The sequence below is a fragment of the Kogia breviceps genome, chromosome 1 (assembly GCF_026419965.1).
Source record: "Kogia breviceps isolate mKogBre1 chromosome 1, mKogBre1 haplotype 1, whole genome shotgun sequence".
In the NCBI taxonomy this organism is placed as follows: Eukaryota; Metazoa; Chordata; class Mammalia; order Artiodactyla; family Physeteridae; genus Kogia; species Kogia breviceps.
In genome coordinates, this window is record NC_081310.1 from 104,078,993 (window position 1) to 104,095,061 (window position 16,069).

Below are 16,069 nucleotides of genomic sequence, written 5' to 3' on the forward strand. Positions count from 1 at the left end.
AGGAGATAGGATGCCTTTCTACATCTAAACTTCAATGCAAATATAGAAACACATATGTTAGAGTCATGATCATAATGTTAGAATGATCATTAAAGCTAAGAAAAAAATGTAAAAGTAGAAGTCTATAAGTATCATTTATAAATATTACATAACTTGAAAGCAAATAGAAATATTTTAATTTGAGAAATTATTGAAGGTGAAGTAAAATTAACATTGAGAATCCCCTATGTATAAACTACATAAAAATGCTAAAAGATTTTTCTCTAATTTTATATTATAAATTTTATTTTTACTGAGATTATTTTTCATTACAACCCAACTAAAGTGTACATCTTTTTAAAAGTAACCAGAAATATGGCTTAAATATGATTCTTTATACTTAAACAAAAATATACACACATTCTATACTAAAAGGGCATTTGGTGTCTAAAAGTTTGAACTAGAAATTTAGTATCTGGATGTATTGCTGCACTTCTTATGTCCCTCTCTTCTGAAAGACTTTACACTAAAAACAAAGCTATATCACATGTGCTGCCTACTCAGCAAATAACTGTGAACTGTGTCATCTTGGATATCATTTAAATATACTGGTTACTAATATTTGGCTACAAAAAGAAAAACTGTGGAGGTCTTGTTGTTGCTTCTTTGTTCTTTAAAAATCTTTTGTTATTGAAAAGGGAAAAAAAGTACAAGTCAATCAAGTTTTTGGCCAAGTTTTAAAAATAAATTTATATTTTCAATAACAAATATATATAATAGCTACATAAAATAAAATAAACCTGAAGGTAAAAAAGAGCTCAAATAATCTCACTCCAAATCATCTTACATCAAACAAGATTTAAAACAACAAACTCAGTGACCGTTGTTGAACATCATATATATGATAATAACTTGACAGAATTTTACTACTTATGATATTAGAACTAGACTATAATTTAATACTCCTATTTTCTTCTATTCAAGCAAAATAAAGTCAGACTATTTTATGAAGGCTTGCTCTTCACTGACAGAAATGAGAGATTTCTTAACTGACAGGGTGTTTTGGTGTCTACCATAGTGTGTTATTATATATGGCTCATAAAACCAGCTGTCAGTTACAATCTGTAGAGTGGGTACAAATAGATTTATCAGAAATGTCTCCTTTCCAAGTGCATTAATTTAAACCCAAACTACTTTCAAAATTGTAATTAGTTTTGATTATAGTAATTTACTTAAAAATCTTCAATTTATCAAAGTAGTTGTCTAAAAATGAAACCCAAATTTCTTTAATGACGTCTACTGTGTTATACATTTTGCCCACTCTTCAATATATTAATACTACTTATAAAACTCTGTCAGGATAGCAAATGTGTTACTTATTTAGCTCTTTATTTTTTAATAATGACTTATAAATATACATACTTCATTCATATAAATAGTGTAGTGTGATGCAAACAAAAGCACGCTCAACAAGAAAAAGCACACTCAGGAAAATCCAGCTACATTATCAAGTAGTTCTGTGATCTGGGATAAATCATTTAACCTTGCTGGATTTAAAATTTCTTCTCCATATAATGGGATGGTTAGACAGATTAAAATTCCATTTGTCTAGATTCTGTTACACTGAATTTTACTTATTAATAATGACAAATATTCTAAGTAGTATCTCATGTGTTTATATTTTTCTTTGTCTTGATTATACTAAAGAAAAACTCCGTAATTCCAGTTTAACTTACATATACATATATAAATTATAAATCATTGTTCTGTTTAAAAATAATTAATTTTTAAAATATATTTACAATAGCATATGTTTAAATGTTTCCAAACATATACACAAACACAAACAGTGTGGCTTACCTGTCTCATATAAAATTGGTTTCATATGTACAATGAATATCTTTTCTCATTTAGTTATATTACTTTTAGATTTTATATTGCTTATATTTTATAATGGATTGACTAATAATGCTTTGTGTTATAGGTTTTCAGAACTAAATGTTAATCTTTTGAAGGGAATACGAAGAAAAGTAGTTAATGTTACATGTGTTGGTTGTGATTAAAAGTAAAAATGTAACCTTTTAAAGATCCAAAGACATATATATAAAACAGAAACAGGACAGACTTTGCATAAGCATTAATGATTCAATAGACAATTTAACATCCATCTATCTTTTCCAGTACAATGCATTAGAAAAGAGGGGACATTTTGACAATAATATTATAGTCCTTTGTCTTTAGCACTAGTAAATTTAGCATTCTACCATTTGCTAGACTCAAAACTGAGAGGCTACATATTAAAGGCTGAATTCCAGAAAATTTAATGTTATACCAACTGATAAATGAATGAGGTAAGATAAGCACACATTTGCATTAATAAATTTAAATTAATGTTATTAGAGTCCAAACACAGTGTTCAATAATTATTTTGTAGAGCATCTTTCCATTTCGTAAAACTAATTTTACATGTTGAGAAAAGTTAGGATATTCTGAAAATAAATATACTATCAGGGGAATAAATATAGAATTAAGTATATGATAGATGTGGCATTTCAGAATAGTGGGAAATGTATTATTCAACAGATTTGGAACTATTAGTTATTTAGAAAAAAAAAAGGCTGAATCTTTCTTTCATCCTTTATACCAAAATAAAAACTTAGAATAAGGCCTGCACATTACTCTGTAACCCCTTAGCTTTATTTTATTTTACTATTGAATTTTAATTTATTTTTATTAAAAATATACATGCTGGGACTTCTCTGGTGGTACAGCGGTAAAGAATCTGCCTTCCAATGCAGGGGACGCAGGTTCCATCCCTGGTCAGGGAACTAAGATCCCACATGCTGTGGGGCAACTAAGCCCATGTGCCACAAAACTACAAAGTCCATGCACTCTGGAACCCGCGCCACAACTACAGAGAGAAAACCCATATGCCACAACTAGAGAGAAGCCCATGCGCAGCAACAAAAGATCCTTCATGCTGCAACTAAGACCCAACACAGCCAAAAAAATAAATAAAATAAGTAAATAAAATAAATAAATATTTTTTTAAAATATACATGCTCATTGTAGAAGTAAAATAAAATGGACATTTATAAGAAAAATGTTAATAACCTCTTTACCCTGCCCTCAACCTCAATCAACTGAGGAATCTAAAGTTTAAGTTATTTCCTTCTATGCCACTTTTAGCTTATATATAAATTAGAATTTTTTTCTAAAGATAGTGTTATGCTATTCATATTAATATGCAACTTACTTTTTTCATTTAATAGGGATATCTCTCTAGATCAACAAATATAATAATAATGCATAGCCTCATAACATTCCATAATATAAATATAACCTAATAGATTTACCAATTTTCCTAATGATGGATGGCACTATAGTTGTCTCAAGTTTTTGCTACCTCAAACAATGCTATGATTGGTATAATAAATACTATTGTACATATGCCATTAAATGGTCGCACTTTTATTTCTCTAGGAAGAAAAGATAGCAAAGTATTGCTAGTACAACAGTATATATATTTGAAATTTTCAAATACATTACTACTGTATGAGACTTCTTGCTTCCTTTCTGCTAAATAGCATAGGAGGTTATTTAACTTTTTAACTTTAAAAATATGATGAGAGAAAACTGGTGTCCCACCCTTTGATTTACATATTTCTGGCTAATATGGAAGTAGGACATCTCTAATATGGCCATTAATCATTTGCATGACCTCTTCTTTAATGTTTGTAACTTTTGCCCATGCATATACAGGGTCAGGTTATTTTTTCTCATTTAAATTTTTAGGAACTCTGATTTAACAGAGAAGTTACCACTTAGCCTAAACATGCAGAGCAAAAAAAATGTTCACTTGGTTTCAAGTTTGATTAGATTTTATTTTAAAATACATTTTAAAATGTGTGTGGTAAAATTTTCTCTCACATATTTCACAGCTTCAAAATTATTCTTAAATCATTTTCTTTTTATACTTAAAAATTTAGTCCACCTAAAATTTATCTTAGATGGCCTGATGAAGGGTTCTAAAAGTAAAGTAAAATCAGAACCACTTTTCAAAGAACTCATCATTTTCCACTGAATTAAAATGTCCTCTTCATTATATATTATGTTCTCTTACTTACTTGGTTCTATTTACAGACTTTCATCAGTTCCAGAAATGTGAATTCCTATACCAACTCTATATTATCTTGACTATAGTAGCTTTATAGTGAGTATCAATATCTGATGGCAAATCTTTTTGTCTTATTTTCAACAGTTTCTTCCATATGTCTTCTCAATTACTATTCCAGTATTTACTAATAAAAATGTGGGTTTCAATCATTCTAGACTACCCACTAGATCTTAAATATTTATAGCATTTTCCCACATGTATTGAGGAATTGTTATCTACTATGACTCTTCTAATTTAAAAAGTTAAAATTATAGGTAAAATATGTTTTAAAAAGTCACTGTGAATGCATCCATGAGCTTTCATGTCCAGTGACTGAAAATGACAAGGCAGTAAGCAGAGAAATAAGTGGAACCATCTTAAAGGCATTCATCAAACCAGGTAAAGAAGGCTTTCATTTTCAGGGCCTTTGAGAACATAGCAAATATAAATTCCTTCTAAAGAAACATGTCTTCATTGTCGTCCTCAAAGAACTTTCACAGATAAAGCCTTAAAGAAGATGAGCAACCAGAGTTAAAAAATAATAATAATAAAATAAAATTTTAAAATATATTAAACATACAGGGAAACAAAACACTATGAGTGGAGCAGTAGACATCACAGACAATATAATCAGGCTCACAAATACTTTAGATAGTGGAATTCTCAGAGTACAAAAATAAGTAATTTTATCTGTTTTAAAAAATTAAAGATAGGCTTGAAAAATAAATAAAAAGCTACCAGATATTTTTTTAATGTAAAAAAAAGGACTCCTAGAAATGAAAGATAAAATTGTAACTCAAATCTCAGTGGACCATTTTAACAACATGTTTGAAATTGGTGAAGAAAGTATTAGTAAACCTCAAAGTAGAACTGAAGAAAATGATCTAAGATGTAACCCCCAAAAAACAGAGATGAAAGTTTTAAAAATAAATTGAGTCATTGAGAATAAAGTAAGAATGTTTAACGTATATCTAATGAGAGCTCCATAAAGTGAGGAGAAAGAAAATGAGAAATTCCCCCAAATGATGAAAGACATCAATCCACAGATTCAAGAATCACAAGGAAAACCAAGCAAAATAAATAAAACGAAATCCAGACTTAGATAAATCACTGTAATACTGTTGAACACTAAAGATAAAAAGATCTTTAAATCAACTCCCCTCCAAAGACATGACTGTCAAATGAGCAATAACTAGGCTGCTGGTGATTTTCCAATAACACCAATGCAAGACAAAGACACTAAAATGATATTGTCTGAGAGGTGAAAAAAAATAATAACTGCCAACCCAGAATTTTATACATAGTCAAACTATTTTTCAAGAGTTAAGAAATGTATAAACAGTTTCAGAAACAAAAAGAGTTGGTCAACACCATACCCTTACTGAATAAAGATTTAAAGTATTTATTCTAAGCAAAAGTAAACTGATATCCCATGGAAATCTCAACATGGAAAAAAAAAACTGAAGAAAATCGGCAAAATTAGAATAAACCTAATCCAATATTGGCTAATCAAGCATTAACAACACTACTGGTCAAGTTTTAAAAGGATAGAATTATTACATTATGAGATAGGGAGGGGCTAATTAGAATTACAGTACCCTAGTCTATGCCACAAGACCCACTCAGATTAGGTCCCCAAACGGCACAGACCCGTAATAATTAGCTTGTTGTAAAATTTAGAATACAACCAGTCCTAGAAAAAAAAATACATCTTTCATAGTACTCATAAATTGGCATCTCAACTGTAAGGGAAACTGCCAGACAAGTTCAGAACTACTTATTTAAACCAAATGGCAGATTTAACTCTGAAGGATAATGGCTTGTTAGTCCTCTTGGAGCATCACATAGATTTTTAAAAACTGTGTTCCCGGGCTTCCCTGGTGGTGCAGTGGTTGAGAGTCCACCTGCCGACACAGGGGACACGGGTTCATGCCCCGGTCCGGGAGGATCCCACATGCTGCAGAGCGGCTGGGCCCATGATCCATGGCCGCTGACCCTGTGTGTCCGGAGCCTGTGCTCCGCAACAGGAGAGGCCACAACAGTGAGAGGCCGTGTACTGCAAAAAAAAAAAAAAAAAAAAAAAAAAAAAAGCTGTGTTCCCTTGAACATCATCTTATGGCAGGTAGGTAAATTTCTGTCAGTTTTTTTGGGATGGACAGAGGTGCTTACACTATCATCTGGCAATAAAAGTGAGGGAACTAGCCTTGTGTACCAAAGAAAACCTGAAATCTCATCACTACATTTTATTTTATTTATCCATAATATTCATATTTTTTTAAATTACTGAGTAATGAATTATAGACTTCCTAATACTTTTTTTCATCCTCTTACTTCTCTTTCATAATAGTGGGAGAAAGTCCAATTGGCTTACATAATAGGTTATGTATTGGGACATTAGTTTCTAGGCAATGGGGAGCCACTGAAGCTTTTTGAACAAGGGTGTAATGTAATTAGAGTTACGATTTTAAAAAATTATTCTGAAAATTATCAACATTTTATTAGATAAGGGTATAAACCACTTAGCCATTGAAATTGAAAAGCAAACCCAAAAGAAGGATGGACTAAATCTATTGATTGTACTTCTGCTTTGTAACCTCTGTGCATGTGTGCATATGCACACACACAGACATATCAAGACAACATATTTAAACAAAAATATTGTTATCAAGAATATTTATCAATAAATTCTGCTGGTTAAATTGTGTTGCTCCTCTGACTTCTTGTTACTTTCAATAGGAATCTATGATAAAGAAGTATTTTATTTTACATTGAGTTATTTAGTCAGTTTTTTTCTAATATATATTATTAAATTTATTTATCTAGATATAAAAGTCACAAAATCTAAATACACAGATTCTGTAAAATATGCAAATCTGTGGAAAAACCAAAGCTTTACAACTTAATATAAAATTTTAAAAGAGAAAATAACTATTGTTTGAAATAAAGCATCATGAAACAAAGAAACTTTTTAAGTAATTTTTCACTAAATTTATAGATTGACCTTATGCATACTGTTTTTTCAAAAGAAAACTATCAAAAAATCTAACCTAGTATTCATAGTTTGATTAATCTGAAACGTGTACTTCCGATTGAGAGATACAGTTGCAAACAACAGCCTGAGAAAAACTGACTGAGGAGGTACGATAGAATTGAGTGTACCTTTGGAAACTAGAGCTGTAATCCAGTTTGTAAGAAAGTAAAGAATGGAAGTATTAGCCTAAACTCCACTGAATCACAGAAACCTAACACAATACAACACAAGTGACATCCTTTTCTCAAAAAGGCACAGGGTTCATTGAGTTGGGTGATTCAATTACCCTCTCAACGTGGAAAGAACCCCCCTCCTGATTTGAAGTCCACTGGCAGAGCAATGTGGGACAGCCTACATTGTACACAGCTGGTAAATAGCTAAAAAGCTGCAGGCTTTAAAGTACAAGAATCTCTGACCTTTCATGATTGCTGCAATGATTCTTCAACAAAATACTACTTACAACAGAGTTTCTTAAAAGTCTGCAAAAGATTACATTTTCAATTAAATACCTCCAAATATCTTCTCTTCATACGGAAATGTGTTTAAATAAATACCGAAGTGCAATGCTTCATCAGATAGTAAAGAATTAATGAAACAACATTTTTCCTAAAATAGAAATGATTCTAATCTTGTTTAGACACTTTATAAACTTTTCAAAGAATATCGTTCTTCCCATTTTGTCTTTTTTTAATAAATTTTGTAGACCTTAAATGAATGTGCTATACACTAATTAGAATCACAAAATCACTACTGAATTATAGAATATCTAAGGAAAATTTAGCTAGCATGGAGAATGATTCTAGTATCTCCTCATGCATGAAGCCAAGAGTACTACTACCTTAGATATAATTTTAGCCAAAACCCTTTCTACTTCAAATGTTGGACATTTTGTTTTACTCCTTTTCTCATGAGGTTATTATTAAATAAATGAGATTTCATGCACATACTTCACATAAATTATTCATTCTCACATACAAGACAGAGATCCTGTGATGATAAATGTTTGGGATACTACAAAGTTAGTATTCCTTTTCAGATTTCATCTTATTTACAAAACAAACATAAATCATTGATGATTTCCTACTATCTACAGAATTAAGTCTCAAATATTGAGCATAGAATTAAAATATTTTCACGACCTAATCCCAACCTAATTGTCTGGTCTCTTTCCCATCACTCTTCTTCATGTAATCTAGGCTTCATTTTAGCTACACTGAATTTATTATATTTCTCCAAATATGTTGTATATACACCCATATTCCTGCTTTTTCATATGCTGAATACTCTTCCTGAACTGCATGGATTGCAGCACTAACCATACTGAATTATGGCTAGGTTTTTGTGTTGCTTTGTTTTTTAATGTATCTGGCTTTGCTCATAGATTATGAATTTCCAAAAGGCAAGGTCATAGCAGAGACCCTTTCTTACCCAGTACCTGTCACTGTTTGGTAGATAGTAGGTGTTCAATTAATAACACCGGCTACAAAAAAAGTAATCACTTGTATAGTATTTACCATATTGAATGAATAGAGAAGTTAATAATTCCACATCAACAAAATATTTGTTGAATAATTACTATATTAGAGATTTTCACATACAAATATTATTTAGTTTATACCATAATCCTGTAAGACAGATGCTATCTTTCTTTCATAAATGAAGGCAAAGAAATAAGAAATTTTCCCTGGGTTCACAAGCGTTCAATCTAAAAATTCAACCTGGACTTCAAATCCTAAAAAAACCGAGCATGTCGATTAATACCATGTACTATACCTAAGTAATAACCTCTAATTCTTTTGAAATCCTAAAGCTATATAAATTTATAATTTTTCTCCTACAATATTTTTAAAATCATTGACATATTGAGAAATGATCTTTATATATTAAAAGGTACCTGGTGGTTGAAGGGGCACTTAACTGGATTTCTGCAGCATTTTAGAACTTAAGTGTTAAGCCCTGTGAAAGGAAGGATTCACTACATCCTTATGGGAAGATTCCTTCAGCTTTTCCTCAGTTAAAAGATAAGATACTTGGATAAGAGCTTGTAATGCTCCTTTCACAAACAAAAGATACTATTAATTAATTAGTCAATCAATAAACCATTCTTAGTGAATAAAAATTAGGCTTAGCGTTACACTGATTAAAAAAAAAACAAACCAAAAACTGAAAGATCAAAATTCCTTTTTTTTCTACTCATGCCCATAAAAGTCTGTTTTCTATTTTTTAATTGTTGGGGGGTTTTTGGTTACAACTCTATCAGTCTCTATGAATTATTCCAAATCTTAAACAAATTCCCTTGATTTGTTTCAATGTGCCAGAGTTAATACCAAAGCACATTTTAAAACAAAGATACTTCACAAATTTGAATGTGTTTTGATAATCAATGACAGTTCCTATCTATAAGCATTTAGCAAGCCTAAGCTAGAGTAAATCTATTCAGTGAATGCTTTGTATTAAAAAATGATTAATTTCAACACGAACTAATTTTTAAGACAATAAACAGTGAATACGCATTTCACAATAATCATATCACAAACTGGGAGAGACTAATTAATAAAATGTGCCACATTTTCACAGGCCTATAGAAATCATATTTTTAATACTTTAACCCAATTTACTAAGATAAGCTTTATGCTTTAATCATGGTCATAATAGATAGAGAACAAGATCAAAGGCTGTTATTAATTTTCATTTGCAGAACTGAATCCAAATTTACCTTGTTTGAGATACTTGTGATGAACGATTTAATATCTAGATTAGTTGGACAGCTCTTCTGACAGGGGGCATCTGCACATTTCAAGCATCTAGGGAATAAAATAACTGAATTAAAGAAACCATAAAGTAAGTGAGATAATATTCTATATATTCTCTACCCCAGAGTTAGTGTCTAGTAAGAACAAATAAAATTGTACTATTTTTAGGTACAAAATTTTTTAAAGCAATAAACAGAGAGTACTTGTGTTTCACTTTTTGCACACCTCCTAAGGTGTATGAAATGGCACCATTGAGGCTAATAACTGCCCTTTCTCTTGGTGTTCCTCCTAGAGTTTAAGAAGATCATACTTATTTAAGATACATCATTCATTCATGCATCCATTTATTCAATCAGTCTTATTTGCATCCCTCACTACACTGATAATGCTTAGAGGATGGAGTCTTTTATGATAAAAGTTTTGTATGCCTTTTACACCACAATTATTATACAAACACAAAGGTAAAGTCTTTTTACCACGTGTAAATTCCTTTCTTCCTCCATTCATCCCTCCCACTTTTCCACCCACCTCTCCTCCCTGACTCCTTCCCCTGCCATCATCCATCCCTCCCTCCCTCTTCCAATTTTCTGATGTATTTTAACCTACACATTATTCACATGGCAATTGGGCTTTGCAGTAGATGCCTCAATGCATAGACCAGATCTACCCCCTTTCAGACTGAAGCATTTATTCCTCCAGCTGCTGTGCCCTCATGTGAAGAGAAAAGGCTGAACCAAGGTCATGCCCCCTTTCCAGCTGCAGCCAGTTTCCAATCACAGGTCAGTGAGGAGAGGTAGAGGCCCAGTCTCCTTGCCCCCACTTGGGGAACAGGTCTGCAGGGATCTACTGTAGCCTTTATTTTAGATATGTCTGTCCAATCCTGATTCCTTCACTCTTGTACAGGTGTGGATCTTCTAATAAACTTCCCACATCCTAATCTCATATCAGAATCTGCTTTCTGTGGAAATGACCAGAGACATGTTCAAACTTCAGTGTTCCTAAGAACTACCTGGGAAGCTTGAAAAATGTCATAATTGCCACAGAGAAGCCCCTCCTGAGTCTGAGTTATTGGCCTGGGAATCTGCATTTTAGAAAACCCCTTTAAGGTGATTCTGATAAACATGGTTGGAGCCACACAATGAGAATCACAGTTCTATAATTACTACTTTAGGACTGAAACCACTGGTTAGAATGGTCTTTAATTTGTACATTCATATATGTATTTGTGTATTCATTTGATAAATATTTAATGAGCCCTTGTTACATGGCAGAACCTGGGATATGAGGTTGTAAAAGTGATTAACAAGACCACCATGGTCCTGCTCTCATAGAACTTGCAGTTTGGAGGGAGTTCAGACATATAAAAGGCACTTGTAGTAGTCAGTTCGGTCAATGTAAATTTGGGTAAAAACAGCATGCTAAGGGAGCATATAAGAGGAACAGTAGTCTTGGAGGGAGAGAGTCAGGCAAAGCTTATTGGGAACAATAACACTTAAAGGGATGCTTGAAGAATGAGTGGGCATTAGGGAGGCAAAGGAGGGTGGGATTTGGAGTGCAGGGTCACTCAAGAATATGACAAAGGATAAAAACAGTATGTGCTGAGGCCTGGAGAGAAAAAACATGAGGGTAGGTGAACTAATGGAATCTGCTCTGGCATAAAGTGAAAGTGGGAGTAGTGAAAATTTAAGCTGGTGATCTGAAATTTAACATATACCATTGTCACATGTGTCAGAAGACGAGAATTCTCTGAGAATTTCACTGAGGATGAGTCCCACGTTGCTCAGTGACAAAGGTCACTAGCTGGCTCATTTTCTATCCACTTCCATGTGTAAAGACGTTGGTTCATTTCCTTCAAGAAACCAATACCGGTCTCCTTGTCATTCTTTTGTGAGTCAGAGTGTCCTCTTCATTGTCTGAACCAATTTCTCAGTACCTAATTAATATCTTGTTTTTAAATCTGATCTCTTCTCTCTGGTTTGTGCCCTTAGCCTTCTCTCTAAATTAAATTTTACACAATGAGTACCGAAGGCTTTTCATAATCAATTGTCCTCTCTGAAATGCAGTAATTAAACCTCTCCCCTATCATTTCTCTAAATGCCATTGTTAGATTCACATTTATAATTTAGTTGAATTCCTATCTTCTTATACTTATGGTTTTGTTTTTTTTTTTCCCTAAAACACTCACTGAGTTTAAAAAGAATTTCTTGGTAGTATGATCAGTAGGACAACAATCCAAAAAGAAAACAAGTCATGGTCTATTTGGTCCTTGATGTTGAAATGAGGTGATACTTATATGTGTTATCTTCACATGGATAAATATATTGTACATTAATAGTGGTTTGAAAGGATTTCCTATTATGTGGTAAAATAAAGTAGCTAAAATAAAAATAGCTATAAAATAATATGCAATCTTAAATGTCTTCTAATTTATAAAAAAGTCATTTTGACAATTTTTTAAATATCTACCACTCCATAAGAATAAAGCAACAAAAATACTTGTTATGATAGACAAATATATAGATAAATAGATAGAGGATTCTGGTTATCCCTAATGAAGTCACAAGTTTTCAGCTTTTCTTTTTTCTAACACCCAACTTGAATAATAAGGCAATTAAAAAATAAAGTTATAATGTCAGCAGGTATGAATGAGCCAAATTAATTCAAAGTGTGTTTTTCTGTTCTTCCAGAGAAATCTTATACTCAACATAAACAGATTCACTTAACAGCACTGACAACACAAGGAGTTTTAGTTGTGGTTATTAAGCTTCTTTACCAAATAATTCTTTTATTATTGAGCTAGTTCACAAATAACAGCTGTTGGAAATGTCAGATGTTAATGAGGCAGGGCAATGGAAACCTAAATTGTAGCATTCTTTTTTTCTTTGGTGCCATGAATATGCCAGAATGGGCAGACTCTGATAATAATACCATCTTGCAATTCTCTAAGCACTCTGCAGACTAAAGTGCATCAGGCTGCCATTAATCCCACTTATCACTCTGACAGCTCAGTAATTACACTACTGCTATAGCCAGGTAGTCCTAATAAAATATCAACCACTGCAGTGGAATGCATACTGGGGAGATGTTTTATTAAACTTGGGGGGGGGGTTGATCATCAAGTGACATTAGTGTTGACCTATTTTTCTATTTGACAATAAATTGTCCTTTGACCATGCCATAATAGATATTACAGAGTGCATTTACTGTATCAAATCAGAAAGGTACTGCATTACAATGATGTAGGCAAATGGTGTAAATAAAATAGCAGAAATGCATGTCAGAATGTTTTACCTAAATTGCTTTAAATGATTGATACCATGAAAAATCACAGACACAGTACTTAGGGGAATATGTCAACAATTATTGTAAACCACAGTCCTACATAAATTTTTCATTAGAAGTAACATTTAAATTACACTTGTTTTTATCCTCAGTCATTTAATTCCCCTTTTGTGTTTCAAAGTTACTCTTTCATAGTGTACTTTATTTTTAAATTCATTGTAAAAGGCAAAAGTTAATTCAGTAAACATTTATGTAATATTTTAATCCCCAAATAATTACATTTATACTGAGTATGTTAAACTATTTTTAAAGCAATAAAAAGTCTTAGATTTTTTACCAGTGATGAACTTTTCTCATTTTTATATTTAATAGAGAGGATAACTACAGATTTCATTAAAAGCAAAATATACAATCTTTAATAATGTTAATCCTTCATGATTCAACATCACCATAAAAAATGTATGAAAACTTTAGTACCGCTACCTAAAGGACAAAAACTATTAAAGATATATTTATCCAGGAACTTTCTCTAGGGAAAGAGAGCTATGATTCCTCTCCCCAAATATCAGTGAGGCTGGACAGTTTTACTCCATAGTATGACACCAAAAAACATTATAGTGAGCAATGAACTAAAGCATTTCATTCTTCACACATCTGAGAACAGACGCCTGCTTCTTTTATTGTTAAGCATACATAGCAGTTGAAATAGTAACATATGCTTGTTGAAGAATTTTCTAATCCATGAGTTTAAATAATAATTAATTTCTTTCTCAGTTTAAAAAAATCACACAAATCTGTTTGAAAGACTTAAAAACTCACATTGCATTGTCTTTGGATATTTTGCTAGACTTTGGTTCAATCAAGTCAGCACTGTTTCATCAGGTTATGTATAATCTATGTTAGCTTATATAATCAAACTGGGCAAGTCAGTATTTACATTTAAAAATTTAAATATTTTCTTAATATTCATGTTGTATTTCCTCAGATCTTTGATATTCAGTACCTTTATTTGGAAGGTCTAACTAATTCAGGTGTAGCAGTGGGTACAGGATCTAACTTCTCCACCCTATAATAACCACTGTAGGCAAATATATAGTCTAACATCCTTCCCCAACTTGGCAACATTTCTACTGAAACTGGGCAGAATAGAGTAACAGACTGAATGGAAGGTGTGTGAATCAAGAAATGGAGGTTAGAAGAGTCATACATATATCTGAGTTCCACAGCTTACATCACTTGCACCCAGATTCTGTCATAATAAAAGGACCCAAGAAAGTTGGTTGGCATCTTTAAAACATGATGATACTAATCCAATGTTCTGATGCATTAAATATACAAGAGCCATTCTCAGCTTCCAATAATTCTCTCTGCTTCTCTCAGTATTGCATTAACAGCCTTTCCTATACACTTTTTGACTGCTTCTCTGATTACACCACAGGTTCTTACTAGCTCAAGGGTATTTGGAACTAACTTTGAATATTCCTAATATGCATCTTGGCCCAGTTTCTACGTTCCACTGGGCTGGAAAGCTATGGCAACATCATTTACAATAACTGAATTTTTTAATCCTGTGCACCATTCTGCCTTTTAACCTCACCAATGATGTTCATGTTTTAAGGCTTTTAATATTTATTTGATTTTATAGGTTAACAACAAAACAATTTTTAAGTAAAGATATTTATCCACTAGAAATTTCCATTCACATGTGGGTGCTCCAAGACAGTTCAAAAGAAGCAAAATTTAGAACAGTACACAATTCACACAATCAATGCTCAAAACATTTTGTTGGATGATAATGAGTCTAGGAATATAACATAGTTAAAAACTTTTCTACAGTATTTCTATAGTCTGTGTCAAAAAATTGTCTCAAATACTAATGGCTAAAAATGTGCATTTTATACTTTTTGCATATTTTGAGTTAAATGAAGGAACTTAAAGTTAAAAATAATGCTCATTTTTGATCTTCATATATAACTGATTCTTAAAAATTAATAAGACCACTTTTATCTCTACTTCATAGATGAGAATATTGAGCCTCTGTAAATCTCCCAGAAGCATAATGAAACCAGTGGTCAAGGCAGCTGAAGGAACTACTGGAACATATTTACCATCTTACACCCATCTAGTCCTTTCAGGTATGAAGACAACCCAAAATTTTAAAAGGTGATGTTTTACTGACCTCATCTCTTGACAACACTAGTGCCTCCTTCCCAGAGTAATTTGAAGACTGAGAAAAAAGCAGTTGAGAAGTCACAGCTAGAAAAAGGCTATAGTAGCCTCTCTCCTAGAGTCCAATTTTAGTTTAAGAAAAAAAAAAAAGTGGAAGGTAGTCTTAACCATCTCCTCAAGAGGCTTCTCAAGTCAAGATAAAAACATTAGAGTTTTATGATATTACACAGTTTCGAAGGCTAATTCAATTACAGCTTTAAACAGCTTTGGCTATAGCCACTTCTACTGGAAAGATACTTTTTGAGCATATTCTTATTTTTGAAAAAACTGTGTGTGCTACAGAAACCTCAACAGCATAAGAAACCATAAATCTGCATACATCTTTTCCTGCAAGCAAATAAAACACTTCCATAAGAATTTAGTATATATTACCTCCTGAAAATTTTTAAACAAACATATTGTCCTATTTTACTACACAAAGAGAGTATCATCATGAGTATCTGAAGAATGCTGCTCTTAAACTTAGATTTTTCTCTTTCTTACGAGAGCCAATGGGACTTCAAGTTTTTGTTGTATAGAGGTGGAACAAGAAGAATGTGATGGCATCTGTATATATTATAAACTGCAGGAAGTCGTTGAAAGAAAATAAACACACATCATGCATATATGCATAAGACAGAAATAATTAGGTATGAAAAG

At 32.1% G+C, this 16,069-nt stretch overlaps 1 protein-coding gene across 1 annotated transcript in view; it reads right to left on the minus strand.

Moving 5' to 3' along the window:
* The window catches only part of DPYD (dihydropyrimidine dehydrogenase), an 817,352-nt gene that overhangs the window by 600,973 nt on the left and 200,310 nt on the right, over positions 1–16,069 (minus strand). The window contains exon 4 of the mRNA XM_059043609.2: positions 9,883–9,970. Within this exon, the coding sequence (XP_058899592.1) occupies positions 9,883–9,970 (88 nt within the window). The remainder of the gene's footprint in view (positions 1–9,882; positions 9,971–16,069) is intronic.